The sequence below is a fragment of the Ciconia boyciana genome, chromosome 4, assembly GCF_034638445.1.
Source record: "Ciconia boyciana chromosome 4, ASM3463844v1, whole genome shotgun sequence".
Lineage (NCBI taxonomy): Eukaryota > Metazoa > Chordata > Aves > Ciconiiformes > Ciconiidae > Ciconia > Ciconia boyciana.
Window position 1 is genome coordinate 35,352,756 of NC_132937.1, and position 15,537 is coordinate 35,368,292.

Sequence of the window (15,537 nt, forward strand, 5' to 3'; positions counted from 1 at the left end):
TGTGTTTCCACACCCAGGCAGTGCCTGTGGTCTATGGCATTAGGGCCCAGGATCTCCCTTGGGGTCTGTTGGTATTTGCTGTTATAGATGTACCAAGGGGGACTGTCAGGGGGCCTTTTCTGAGGACGGAGACCACTGCAAGGCTGAAAGTCGCAGTTTGTGCCTGGGAGAGGAGCTTGCAGTATGGCGCTGAAACACCATGGGGTGCAGGAGGCTGAGCGGAGCCTGCGTTTCATGCAGCCCTCCTGTCTTACCTTCACATGCTTGCTCCAGCTTTGGGCTTCAGTACACCATGTATTTTCTTAACCAACTTGGTATAAAATTCAAACAGCAGTACAAGTGACTTATTTTATCTCTGACTGTACTTCTGACCTGTTTCACGAACTTACAACAAACCAAAGCACATCCAGTTACATATGGTTTCAAAGCAGCTGCCAAATTGAAATGTGTTGTTTTATGGTTGTTAACTAGGCTTGCCAAAATCAACTTCTATGAAGTATACTCTGGTCATAACATTCTTTCCACTGTGAATAATTTTGAAGATATTGGCCCCATGTTCAGCTTCTCAGTTAAGGTTAGTAAATGGTTCTGGTTCTGGTTCTAGAAGCTGCCTTACCTCCTCCTGTAGTCTGGTCCCAAAACGTAGTTCAAAAAACATTCCTGACTTCACTGTCTGATTTTGATGCTTTTGAATCAGTCAAGTAAGAAAAAAATTGCAAATAGCTGGGGGATAAATGCTTACAGTCTTTATCAGGTTAAGGATGAAACTTGCACTTACTGCACAAGTAGAATGGGGGAGGGATTGGTCCTGCACTGTTTACATATTTAGAAGATGGTTAATGCTTAACTTTAGGCCAACTTAGACTGTTATTTCACAGAGCATATTTGTCTTCTGCTGACTTGATAAAGGAAAACAAGTCTTTGCAGGCTTGGACTTTGAAACCTGAAGTTTGGCAAGAGTTAAGTGCTAAAACCAGAGACAAGAACTAGCCAGATCACAGCATTTATTACATAACTCAGAATAACTTAGATCCAAATATGCAATGTGGAAGAAACTTAAATTATGTTCCATTTACATTTCTGTAACTGCTACTCTAAAGGACTAAATAACAGGCCTATTGGCTGTGGCAGAATATTTGCTTTTCAAAACATATTTCATGCAGTTAATAAGAGCTTTGCTAAGGAAACAGACAGGGACCTGAAGCTATACAGTATACTTTCTGCTTTACAATTGGCATAATGTAATTATTACCCTAGTAAGTGTATTAATACAAAAAACATTGAAGCAAAAGGAGTCCAGTTATTTCATAATCATCCATGATTTCTGATTTTCTTGCTATACCAAATAATTTATGCATATGTAAGTATAGCTACCTGAATTAATTGTGAGTTATTTGCTTTGCAGGTAACAACAGGAAGTATTCCAGTAAAGATGGCATCTGTAAAAATCCATCTTCCAGAATTGACCAACAAAGATAACCCACTGATGTACATCACAACAGTCGCCACAGATCAGGTGAAGAACTGAATTGCACAAACTGCTGTGTTTCGGGGTTTAATCACTACCATAAACATCAATTATTTCCTTCATAGTGTGGCTGAGATTCAGGGAATCTCTGCCTTTTCTCCTTGTCCCTTCCTCGAGGGAAGGGGGAGGACCACAATGTCAGTGGTCTAGTACTTGGCAGATGTGGATTATCTTTACAGTCCATAACTGACTTTTCATACGACCCTGGAGCTCTTCGACTAGGTCCTTCTCCAAGTTCCTGGGAAGGGTATAATAAAAATGGAATTTTTAGATCAAGACAAATCTTTCAGGACAATCTAGGGGAAAAAAATCACCATAAGAGCAGTTTAATTCTGACCAAAACCACATATGGTCTCTTAGTTTCCAAAAGTATCCATTATTATATAATTGACAATCTAGCCTTTCACAGCCACCATCTCATCACAGAAATATATATTATTATGATGACTATAAACTCCTGAGTATGATGTTATCCAATTCCATTCCTGCCATCTTTCCTAGGCCAGAGGTGTTACTTGTCAAGCCTGGATAAATCCACTGCAAAGTGGAAAAAGATCTTATTCTGCATCTTTCAAGAAAGAGAACTTCAGAGCTTCCAAAGAACTGGTAAATAAGACTTAGGTCTGCAGTACTGCAGCATGGGGCACAGAGCTGATCCTTTCGAGCCCGCTGCTGTACCTGTGGGGACAGCTATGGTGGGGGGATGGCATTCCTTACTCACAGTGCAGGAGGGCAGCCTATAGATGTTCTTACATATTGCATCTGCCTTAGAGAGAAGAAAAGGTGTGTGTTCTTCACAGCTTGCAAGCACTTAATTTGTATGCACAGAATGGCAAAGGCAAGGGCAAAAAATCTGAATGTTAAAAGAACATTTGTTAAAGTGTATTTTTTAATGCATGCTGTTGCCTCTCCTTGCTGTTTTCCCTAGAAGAACTGTAAGAATGCAAAGTGCAGTACCATCGCATGCAAACTGGAACACCTCATGCTGAAGGGAGAGTATTTTGTGAATGTGTCCACCTGGATCTGGAACGGAACCTTTGCTACTGTGAATATCAGCTGCGTGTTCATGAAGGAACCAATACTCAAATATTTCCTAGTTCCTGATATTTTTCAAACTTTGGTAAAGAGACCTTCCAATCTAGAAAGACCTTCCTTTACTTTACATTGTTGTGTATGTTTTTCCAGATTGAAAACTTGAATCTAAAAGTTACTTTTAAGTAAGTAGTGAGGCTGTATAAAGGAGCTGATGACCTTTAGTCCAGCACAAAACCTAAGGAAGTGCTGTGATAATGCAGATCTTCACAGCTGTAAAAAAAACATTTTTCTGCGTCTGTTAAATTCATTCAAGAGGAATGGCAGTTTCCACAAAACTCAACATAGGACAGCAGAGTACAGTATCATCATAGTGTGGAAAATAACGTTACTTTAAGCTTTTGAAAATCATAGCCTACATACTCATCATTTTAAATCACATCAAAATATCAAAAGCCTATTAGTGCTGCCAGTTATATTTGTTAAAGAAGGTATAGAAATTTATTTAATTGATTTTTTGTTTTTATTAGAGTTGGTGTCAAAGAAACAGTCCTGGCTTAAAAACCTACAGGGTGCTGTCCTAGTTTTGGTGGGGATAGAGTTAATTTTCTTCCTAGTAGCTGATATAGTGCTGTGTTTTGAATTTAGTATGAGAATAATGTTGATAACACACTGATAGTTTAGTTGTTGCTAAGTAATGTTTACACTAGTCAAGGACTTTTCAGCTTCCCATGCTCTGCCAGGTGCACAAGAAGCTGGGAGGGGACACAGCCAGGATAGTTGATCCAAACTGACCAAAGGGCTATTCCATACCATATGACATCATGCTCAGTATAGAAAATGGGGGGAGTTGGCCGGGGGGTAGCGATCGCTGCTCGGGGACTGGCTGGGCATCAGTCGGTGGGTGGTGAGCGGTTGCATCACTTGTTTTTTTCTTGGGTTTTGTTTCTCTCTCTCTCTCTTTTGTTGTTTTCCTTTTTCACTACAATTTATTATTATTATATTTTATTTTATTTCAATTTTTAATTGTTCTTATCTCAACCCACAAGTTTTCTTACTTTTGCTCTTCCAATTCTCTCCCCCATCCCACCGGGAGGAGGGAGGGTGAGCGAGTGGCTGCGTGGTGCTTAGTTGCCGGCTGGGGCTAAATCACAACAGTCCTTTTTGGCGCCCAACGTGGGGCTCAAAGGGTTTGAGATAATAACAGATTAACCAGAGCGTATTAAGGAATTTAGATCTGTTAACAGTTGTGGGCCACGATATTGATTCATCTGTTCTTGATATTGGTTTTCCTGATCTGCACCATGCTCATTTTTTTGCTGTACGTGTTAAAGATCGGTGTTGGTTTTTGCAGTTTGCTGTGCCCTGCAGTGATTAGTGATGTTTTGCCTGGGAGATTTCTTATTAAAACACTGGCCTTGAGCTTAATCTGGTATTTGAGCTTTGTACTGAAGCCATTACTATACTTCAGGTACCACCTTATGGAGACAATTAGCAATTATACTTCTTCCTCTGAGAGGTTTTTTATGGAGGAAATACAGAATGGCACCTTCGCTACCTTCTTCTATGATGTTTCCTCCTTCGTTACAATAACTTTTCAGTATCTTGAACATCCTTGGGTACTTAAGATACATCTATTGGTATTGCTTGGGAATATTGTTTCAGTTTTGTCTAAGGTTAATAAGCAATTTAAGAATATCATCCAGAGATCTGCCACAAGTGGCAGGGTGTGTGGGATAGCATGGGCAAATGCCTAAGTTATTGGGCACCTTCAGTATTTTGGAACTTCACCCCTGAACAAGTGCAGAATCCTGAAAAATTAGTAGAATATTTGGGAAAAGTATGCTGTCACCCTGCCAATTCTAGGGAGATACAAATCACTGCAATGTGCTGGGGCCTGGCCCATGCCTACCAAGCCCTGTTCAACACTATTCAGAACCCTCAAGGATCTGGTGACAAAATGACAGGCACTGCGGCTACTCCAGCCCCCCATGTGACAGGCACTGTGGCTACTCCAGCCCCCCATGTGACAGGCACTGCAGCTGCTCCGGCCTCCCCTGTGACAGGCACTGTGGCTGCTACAGCCCCCTCTGCGACAGGCACTGTGGTCACTCCAGCCCCCCCGCAACAGGCACTGCGGCTATTCCAGCCCCCTCTGCGACAGGCACTGTGGTCACTTCATCCCCTCTGCGACAGATAATGCTGTTCAACCAGGGAACCAACCTGTGTCAGTATCAGTCGCCCCTATACACAAGAAGAAATCCTGGAAGTGAAAGTCAGCTCGTTTAGAAAGGGAAGATGAAAGAGCAGGGCCATCACAAGGAGAGGAGGAGGAAGAACTTGTGGATGAGACGGAAACTACCCGATCCCTGTCCCTGAGTGAGCTGCGAGATATGCAAAAAGATTTCAGCCGTCGTCCAGGCAAGCACATTGTCACCTGGCTGCTCCGATGCTGGGATAACAGGGCCAGTAGCCTGGAATTAGAGGGTAGGGAAGCCAAGCAGCTGGGATCCCTTTCTAGGGAAGGGGGCATTGACAAAGCAATTGGAAAAGGGGCACCAGCCCTCAGCCTCTGGAGGCAACTCCTGTCAGCTGTGAAGGAAAGATATCCCTTCAAGGAAGTTGTTGTATATCACCCAGGCAAGTGGACCACCATGGAGAGAGGTATCCAGTACCTGAGGGAATTAGCCGTGCTGGAGGTGATTTATGGTGACCTGAACGACGAGCAGTTATCCAAAGATCTAGATGAAGTCAGGTGCACACGACCCATGTGGCGGAAGTTGGTACGGAACGCACCAGTGTCATATGCCAACTCATTGGCAATACTGACCTGGAAAGACGGAGATGGTCCAACAGTGGATGAAGCAGCTAACCAGCTCCGGGAATACGAAGAAAGTATCTCATGTCACGGTTTTCCTCTCATCTCCCATTTTATTATTTTCTATTTGATTGTCAATGTTCAGTGCATATAATCTTGCAAGCACCCAACAGTGCCACATAATCAGCCTTTTTATTTAGTGGCAATCTGTCATTGTCCAAGAAGAGAACAGCAGGCTTCCTGGTACCTGCTAAGCAAAGCAAGGAAAGATGTGTTTAGGAATTAACAAGGTGCCTTGAATAGTGCTCAGGCAGGTTTCTAAACATTTAGGAGTGCAGGACAGACCGCTTGGGCAGATGGCCACGGTGCAGGCGTGAAGGAACTATACACTGCAGGGATGGTCAATTCAGTGCGCATCGGCTGCCGTGGACCCACGGTAGCTTACATTCCCTGTGTCAAACTCACAGTACCTGGCCCTGCTGGGGGCTGTAGGCTTGTTAGAACCAGCCACAGAGAAATGGTTGAGGAGGCAAAAGGACAGAGCACTCATTGCATCTGGTACAGCTGGTGAGTGCTCCTGTGCTCCCATGAACCTGAGGCCATTCCTATGCACGGGGAGAACAGTGGTGAGCTGAGGCCATTCCCGTGCAGAGGGAGAATAGTGGTGAGCTGGTAGTGTCTGCACAGCCATGCTCCTCTGCCTCTGGACACATGCGCAGAAGGAAGTGGTATCTGGCACAAGGTCCCTTTTCAAATAGAAACTGGCTTAAGATTTTTGTTGTCATCTTTGTTTAAGCTGAGGGAGCGATGTCAGAATTTGAGCAGTGGAGAGGAACAGATAGTGATAGGAAAAAATAAATGGGGAAAAGCAGAAGCATTGGATAGAAGTGAGGGGGGAAAGAAGGGAAAGAACATCCAGTTTCCATTTCTTTCAAAGGCCAGAGATATGTCCCCATCTGTCTTTTGTTGCTGAGCTATTTCTCCTTTTCTCACTGTTATTTTTTTTCTCCATCTCTTTCCTGCTCATAGCAGTGACAGCTTTGAAATAACTATAAAAATGGATATATAATCAAATTCTTCTGTTTTGTTTGAACTATATGTTAAAGAAGAAAAGCCAGTTCTCCAGTTTCATTGCTAATAAGTAAAAACAGCAAAATTAGGTCTGGATTACTGATACATTATTACTTCCATAGACACATTAGCTTGGGACAAATAAAAAGAAAGATAATTTTAATTTTCTTAATACTGTGATTTTTTTTCTGGTTCTGAAGTCTTCATTTCAAAGCAAGAGAATTATTTTTAGGATGTCTATATTCTAATCAATCTGCCCTGTAATAGAGCTTTACAGGTTTTTTTATCTTCTCTTTCAGTCAACTTTCCAGACATTACAATTCTCCGCAGAGGCAGAAATCTATAACCCCTATATAATCTATAATCTATAAATAACCCCGAGTTATTTATAACTGGAGAGAATACCCTAACTGTAAGTGATGGATAAGTAGATTTTTTTCAACTTCTCTATCTTTTACTGTATTAAAGTGATAATATTTAATTTTCAGTGTCCTTTAGGAGTACATAGCAAATTACAAACTCTGATGACATTTGATTATGTTGAACTAATGTATCCTTTTGGCTATATACAACCTCCCTTAAGTTACTAAAATGTTTTCATTTCAGCCGACTGCTATATAAACTAGACTTAGTTAAAATCTGCAGATCTCAAATAGATTGTAGAACTATCAGCAAAACTCAGTTAGAAAATTCTGAAATTCATTTAGCTTCCTGTTCATGATAAGATCAAAGTTTGGACTTCTTTCTGCGACAGAATTCATTTTTGTAGATAAATGAGCTCTGGGAAACATTTTACCAAATCTGATTTATAGTCTTACTTCTGTAAGTGTATTTGGTTTGATGTTTGTAGACAGATTGTTTGGCACAGGTCTCCAGCAAATATACTTAATCTCATTTGTAAAAGAATGTGGAATATTTTTTGCATTTGGAATGGCTGTCATATGAACAATGTAGACACAGCTAATCTCAGTAAAAGTCTCCAAACCACCATTTTGTTAGTCTAGAATCCTTCTCCCAAGGTTTCCATCCACTATATACAAACATAAACAACACTTGAAGACTACATTAGTGCTGTGGTGGTGGTGTAATAAAAAGATACCTTGTTCTCTTGGCCTATCTAGAGAGGAACACTCTTCCATTTGTAATACTAAGTTTAGATTTATTTTTACAGCATTTACCAGCCTGTTTTATCCATAAAAATAACCAAGGCCTTTGAAGACCAAAATGCAAGTTAGTAAGGGAGTCAAATATCTGTGAGAATGTGTAGCATAGCCCATTCACAGGCAATGGAAAATTCAATTAAATATGTACGAAAGCAGTTATTGATTAACCTATCTCAATGTGGAAATAAGACCATAATTCAGTACTATTTCTTTTTGTCATTGTTTTATCATGGATCACTCTATTTCTTGTAAAGAACCTCTAAATAGACCCATTTGTATTCAGGGAAACCTCCAGTGCCTGAAGAAGCAAAGGGAATATACATATAGTTCTGGAAATAATGCCATGGTTTTGTAGAAAAATTACATGCCTGTATTTGAAGTGTGCTGAGTGCCTCATCTTTGTGGCATGGTATTATTTCTGCTAGGAGATGAAACTCATTAATACACAATGCAAATATTCCAATTAATTGTACAGGCTTTTTAGGTAGCTCATAAACCATGTATTACTGGGCATTTTTCCACACTTGGGCCATGATACTGCCAAACTTACATTACCAGCAGTTCTGTTGGTGATTTCAGAAGAACCAAAATTTGAATAATTATTCAAATGACTGTTAAGTCAGTTGACAAATAAAAGGCAATTCCTGAGCCAGCCATTGAAACATCTACAGCTGGGACTTTTACAGCTCTGAGACAGCGGCTGAACAGACCCTGAAAGTTATCCACAGGGCTCCTAAGAAACACAGTGGCTTTTGGTGAGGATTACAGCCTGATCCTTACTCGATAGCCTCTTGCCCTGTGAGATGTCTTGGCAAATGTGCCAGCTGATGGAGGTACACTCTCCCTAGGGCAGACAGTTTCCTGCGCCACTTCAGCGATGGAGTCAGTACCCAGCACTGCACATACTTCTTGGCAGGCCAGATGCGCCCTTCACACTTCCTTGAGAATGGGACAGTGCAGTAGCAATCTGAGTGTTTCCCTACTTGCCCTGTTATTTTACACCAGTAACTGGGTTGGTAGGATTCATCCAACTTAATATCTACATTAATCATCCACATCAGTTAGCCCTTCTATAAACCCTAATCTATAGAAATAATAGATATTTCTGGGATGTAATCTATCTCATCTTAAAGATGATTCTAAAAAACAGGTAAGGTGAATTATGCCCTAAAAGAGCTTATCCTTCTCCATTGGAAGCTAAGGGTCTATACTGTAGATACAACACTAGATGACATGAATCCCAGCCGTGGTATCTTACTGACCACAGTTTTACTTTAAGGAAGACATTTGTTCTTAGGCATAGATTTACCTCTCCAAAAGTGCCACTTCACTGTTAATGGAGAAAGCATTACTAGGCAAACTGCACATACATATGAGATTGGCTCTTTAATTTGGACGAGCTGGGTTGCCATGTAGCCAAATGAATTAATATTGCCTTGTGATGCTATGTGGGGAAGCTGCTTAGATATCTCTGCGTAAAAGCTTTCAGATTTTTTCCAAATTGGAAAGGACTGCCAGCTGGAGGACAGAACGTTAACCTGCTATAATCATCATTATGGCCATTTGGTTAGAAAATACACAAAGCCAGCCTGCCTCAGTGAAATGAATACATATAGCCACACCTGGCACAACATTGGAGCCTTCCAGCAGAAATTACTTAAATCACTGAGATATCAGTCCAGTGCAAGTTTCCCAGAAAGCTCAAGATTAAATTACACCAGACAAATGCACTGAGAAAGTAAACCTACATGACTTCTTTTATCATGTTTCAGGAAGGAAAAAAACCTTCATGCTAAATCTATATTGTTCCAAGATTAAATCCAAAAATTTGACAGTTCATAAATATTAGAGCAATGTCTCCCTGAGCAACTATGTTATATGTAACTATATAGTTGGTCATATCCAATCCAACTAAATAGGGTATCACCTGAAAACTAACTTCCAGACACTATATGCTGTTCTAGGAGCTCTCTGGCATTGCTTGTAGTTCAGGAAGCATAGGTGTGCTAGAAACACTCCTGTTTGACCCATACATCTTACTGCAAATTCTTGCAGTTGACTCAGGAGAACACAGATTAACATGAGAAGATCTAACAAGTTAGTGGTTTCCCAGAAGGTAGGAACAGCAGGCAAAGGAGACAGAGGTACCTGCCTGGCAGGAGGGGAGAAATTTCAGCAGATGCAGTGAGTGCATGATGGTGTCTGGCTTCCATGATTTGTATTGTCTTCTACAGCTGCTCACCACAGATAACAGGCTCCGATAATGCTCAGTTGGAAGTAGTTCTTCTCCAGCTGATGCAGCAAAAGTCTGTTTTGAGCAGATGGGGCTCTACACCAGGCTATTCCCAGCCTACATGTAAGCATGTCTGGTTTACCTAGTGATGGTGCATCTGTACACTATGGGAACAACTTTGAAAGACCTCCTGTTAATGGAGAGGCAGAAAGCTGGGAGGAAGAGATTGCTTCTCTGCCTGTTGCGTATGGCCAAGAGTGATGAGGGCCCCTAATCCTTAACTGGCACTGCCATGTGCCATGGTGGTGCAACCAGGTACCTGTGGACACCAGTGAAAGGGCTGTAATTGCCTGGTGTGTTCCAGTCATTGATCCTGGAATGTGTGCAGTCCAGCTGTTCTTGATTAGTGAAGTATTTGGTTTACAAATCCTACTTTATATGCAGTTAAATCCTACTTTGTATGCAGTTAACATTAACCCCTAACACACAATCTCTCTGCTTTCAGATCCCAGTTACAATAATGAAGCCAGAGATACCAGTTGGTGTTGTGATTGGCAGTATATTGGCTGGACTCCTCGTGCTGTTAGTATTGGTTGCTATTTTGTGGAAAGTAAGTAGGTGTTTATATTCTTAAAAAGAAAAGCAGAAAGGGATAAATGCATTTGGGCTATTTTCTTTGGAATCTCTCTTCTCTGGTGCTGAACAAAACTGCACATGCAGTTTAGTGGTAAGAATAATACTGCATTGGCATTATGCCCTTGATGGGAGCATTTAGAAGTGCTTTAAAAATCAAAATTCTAAAATGGGTCCCCATAGAAATTGGCAACATGAAGATGATAAATGAGTTGCCAATGGTTCAAAACAGGCAGTGGCATATTTTTTTTTTTCTTTTGATACTGCCTGCCTCCTTCCACAACTCCCCAGCTGGGCTCTGAACACCCATGATATTCCCAGTGGGCAAAGCTGAGGAATAGAAGCAAGGAGATAGGATATACACTGAACAGATAAAGAAAGAACAGAAAAGGGTGAGGGCAAAAAGTAATTTACCAAGGATACCTAGATTAAGGGGAGGGAAAAGTTTTTCTGTGTGCCAGGGCATTGGTGCTTGAAGGGCTCCTTGGCACATTAAAGCAGCCTGGAGATGCCTGTATCTTGGCAGGGAGACAACTAGCTACTCAGCACTGCTGTTCTGGCATTTAGTTGCACCAGGCAGGAGTTTAAGGCCCAGCTCCTTTCATTTTACAGTTAGGAATTGCCTAGAAATCAAACACCATATGTGCGTGCATGCACACATGCATTTCTACCATCACACTATTTAGCTTAGCTGAGAAATGTAACTCTTGATGACTGACTGTGATGTGGTGTTATTTTAATACTTCTCACAGCTTGGCTTCTTCAAGAGACAGTATGAGAAAATGACACAGGATCTTAGAAGATAGCGATGAAATTACAGAACTCACGAAGGACAAAGACTGAAGATGATGAGTTATGTGGATAAAGAGAGGAGATCTGAGCCACCAACAGTAGTTGTGATCCAGTCAGTTCTTCATCTGGAGTGCCTTAAAGTTTAATAACATTTAAACATTTCTAATGAAAGTGTCTTTTATAGATGAAAATATTTTACAGATTCTACTCTATTATAAGAGTAACCACAGGACAGTTGGGGTTTTTTTTTCCAAAAATGATTTATAGTGCCTTTTCTTATAAATTTTTGCCTTTCAAACAAACTTAGCCCTTAGAACTGGCAGGTCCGGAGTTTACAGTAACATATTGTGCCAGCAACCCTTCTCCTGATCCACTGCAGAGTGAAACAATTTATTTCAGATTATTGTGGAACAGCATCAGTTTGTAATTCAGTTGACAAGCACCATATGTGTAAAGGACATTTTCTATTAAGTTGATGATGAATGTGTGGTGAATACTGCTTCCAGACTGGGAGAAGAAAACTCATTTTTTCATTGACTAGCTCCATCCTTATTGTTTTAGAGAAATGATTTGCACCAGAAAACCTTTGTAACCTTCTCTCTGAGAAGAAAATATTAATTTTGTAACCACTTACAGCATGTTCTCTGCAATGTTATGACTGGTTTTCAAATTTCATCTTGAGAAGCACTACCAATACAAAATAAAGCCCAGTGTAACAGTATCTATGAAATTTTATGTTTTGGGGTGGGTTTTTTTTAACATTCTGAAAAACAATCTAGATTCTAATCTCAATTGTCAAACAAGATTGTTGCCATCAGCTGAGTTTGTGACCAAAGCAATTATTTTAAAAGTAAAAAAAAAAGTAGCAATTGCATAAATCTGAAGAATAAGCTTCTGACTTGTAATTATGAACCCTGAGGGCAAATGCTCTGACAATAAAGATAAAAATTTGTCTGCCTCAATTCTTGTATAAACTTGTGAGGAAGAAAACAAACCCTACACCTGTACAGGTCCTATATAACTAGGGTCATGCACTCCAGGCCAGAGGGAGAATTTCACAACAGAGCAGATGGCAGCATCTTTCATTTCTGGTGCTGCTTGCAAGGAAATTTAGGCATTCAACCAGATTTCCTTCTTCCACCTTAGGTGGGAGGTAAAGGTCAATATCTGACATCCAACTTCTTGGGGGATTTAACAGTTTATCAATTAGGCAGCAATAATTCAATTTACTAGTCTTCACTGGATTTTATTTTGTCCCAGACAACAGAATTTTCCTCACAGCCTGGACATAATACTTTTCCCAAAATAAAGGGAAGGCATAGCAGTGAGTAAGGTTTTGTATCCTAACTACTTCAAGTTGCTAGTTTTATTTTTCTTTTACAATTAATACTTAAATGGCTAATTCATTTTTTGTAATGGGTGAGTTTATTGCACTTTTAAGTTGGCACAGCTGCAAATAATGCTGGAAATATTATGTATATTTTGTATTATGCACACGGGCTTTTTTTGTTTGTTTTAGTTTTTAAAAACAGTATGTTACAGGTGAAATAATATTCTGAAATGCTGAGCTTCAGCATGTACTTCTGTTTGTGCTTGCAGCAAGAGAAGTCAAGAATACCTTCAGCAAACTCAAGTTATATATGATTCTGGTCTTGAATCTAGCTGCTGACTTCTTGAAGTACTAGAATCAAGTCCAAACTCAGAGTTAGTTTCATATGAGCCTATGTGTAGATTTGGGATGTACAAGAGAGTTTATAATCAAACTGACTTCTGAAAGCTAACATGTAAGCTCTATGGGAGCAGGGACTGTATCTCTGTGGTGCCTACCTGAGGGCCTAATAGCATTACTACAATAAAAACAAGAATACTGCTGAACACAGCATTTATTTTTAAACAGCACCCTAAAGAGAAGAAATGCTGCTGAAAAAGCACTATATAAAATGGGGCCAAATATGTCTTTGTTCCAGTAGCACACAGTGAAAACCCTAAGGGGATGACTCTGCTAGGTATAGAAAGAAGCTGCACTTAAAATCTTGTAGGTTATAGTTATGAGTTGTTGCCGTGAAAAGCCGAAATCAGGACTCAACAGTCGGGATGACTATTAAGCAGGTATTCTTTATTGCAGCACTGGGCAGCACTGGGGATCGCTCCGCCACAAGTGCTCCGCCAGGTTAGCACAACACATCAGTTCATATACAGAAAAATCATACATATTCATCAGATTTCCTGAAAAGGGCAGTTTTATGGTGATGAGTTCCCGGAATTCATTTACATAGTCCAAGCATGCGCAGTAAAATTAGGGTTAGGGTCTTTTCACCCTCCCGGTGGTCTTCCATAGTCTTCCTCACGTTGTCCACTAGTTGAACTTTGGGCTTCCTTTGTCCATATATAGTCATTGAATTGGCTCATCAGTCCTTCGGCCTCGGAATGTTACAAGGGGGTCGATTTAAGCTAGTTCTTTGGTGCTTATCTTCGGCACAATCGTCCTGAGTTCCTGTTATCTGTGATTTAATTAGGAAGCCTAACGAGCTTGCTCAAGGCCTGTTTAGTCCTATCAGGTAAGAAGTTACAGGAAATGTCCTATCAACTCTGCTCAGCAGGTAACCAAAACTATCTTTGCAGGGGAAGAGAACAAAAGAGAACAAGGATGCGAGTGAAACTAAAAAAATGCAAGTCTATGTCTTAGGGATTGTCAGGGATTTAACCCTTTCAGAGTAGAACACTACCAGTAAGCTATATTGTAGTATAAGTCAGTTCACATTAGTGCAAAATATCTATTTGGATAGCTCTGAGTGCAGCTATGTTGGTGTTAAAACCTTACCACGGTCAGGCCTTCCTATAAACATGAGGTTATCTTCACTGGCATCTAAAATTACACCATAATCTGTCAGCCCCATGCCCTGCACTTTATACTATGTACAGAATTGGTTGGCAGTAGCATCTCCTGACACCAGCTCTGGCTATTCCCCACCATGGGTTGGAAAACCAAATGCAACATTTCAGCAGGAGCACGGTGGGGGAGAAAGAGGGGGAGGAACTTGGCTGTGAATAGGAAGACAGTCACGGCAGTAACTACCACCTGAAAACTAGCCACTTTCATGGAGCTTCCTCTTCCCCCCCATCAACTCCTCCATATTTTAACAGTGGTACATAAAGTTTCAGGCTACCAACTTTAACACTTCTATAATACAGAATCAGATGACCCTAACCTTAAGGCACAAAACTCCATCTTTCACCAAGTCTCAGTGTTCTGCAGAATTGAAAGCCAGATTCCTTATATCCTGACTTGTGTGTATTACCCTTTATATCCAAAACTGAGGTGCAACAAAAGTTTGCATATTAAAGACTAAAGAAAATGAAGGTATGAAAATGCATCTCAAAATCCATAGCTAATTGCCTCAACTTTTTATTGCCTTTAAAGGTAATAAAATGTACATAATTTTCACAGCCTCAGAAAAGTTGAGTTCTATCTTCTAAGTCAACCTTTCTGCCCTCATTTATGATTGATTATTCATAGGCAATCACAGGCTTTGGCGTGCTAGCAGTTTTTAAAATGTATTTGCCTCTTTCTCTTAAAGCAGTAGAAATCGAACTTTTAAAAGAGAACTGCTATAAAGATACATCAGGATGCTAATTTTTGTAACACTTGATAAGATCAAATTGCATGGTTTGGGGTTTTTTCTTTTTCTTTTTTTTTTTTTTTTTTTAAAAAGGCCTAAGGTATTGTCCTGGTTTCAGCTGAGATAGTTAATTTTCTTGCTTTGCTTTGCTTGCGTGCGCAGCTTTTGCTTTACCTATTAAACTGTTTTTATCTCAACCCTCGAGTTTTCTCACTTTTACTCTTCTGATTCTCTCCCCCATCCCACCAGGGGGGAGTGAGTGAGCGGCTGTGTGGTGCTTAGTTGCTGGCTGGGTTTAAACCACGACAGGTATTAAAAAAAAACCCTGCTGATTTTAGAGTCATCAGCCTATTCTTAACTCTCTTTCTTCAAGTACCTCCAAAGGACACTTAATGGAAGAGCTCAAGATTGAGTTTTCAGAGCTTTGGGGGGGTGGTTAGCATTGTCTGCTTCCATTACATTTCATTAATAATTAGTTTTAGCAGTTTCTTCTTTCTATTGTTTTTGATGGAGCAAATGAATGCTTTAGTCTATAAAACTACAAATTCCTTGAACAGCTACAGGAAAAGTGAGCTAAGAGAAAAGCCAAAAAATCTAGTTTAAAGTTGAGCAATGTAAAAGCTTCATTCCTGAGTGCAACTGTAGCA

The 15,537-nt window shown here is 40.4% G+C and overlaps 1 protein-coding gene across 1 annotated transcript in view; it reads left to right on the forward strand.

Moving 5' to 3' along the window:
* Positions 1–11,405, forward strand: part of ITGA2 (integrin subunit alpha 2) — a 117,953-nt gene extending 106,548 nt beyond the window's left edge. Inside the window, 9 exon segments of the mRNA XM_072860402.1 lie at positions 472–574; positions 1,406–1,516; positions 2,030–2,134; positions 2,460–2,573; positions 6,749–6,802; positions 6,805–6,861; positions 10,351–10,455; positions 11,231–11,272; positions 11,274–11,405. Of these exon segments, the coding sequence (XP_072716503.1) occupies positions 472–574; positions 1,406–1,516; positions 2,030–2,134; positions 2,460–2,573; positions 6,749–6,802; positions 6,805–6,861; positions 10,351–10,455; positions 11,231–11,272; positions 11,274–11,321 (739 nt within the window). The 3' untranslated portion in view covers positions 11,322–11,405.
* Positions 11,406–15,537: the final 4,132 nt, after the last annotated feature.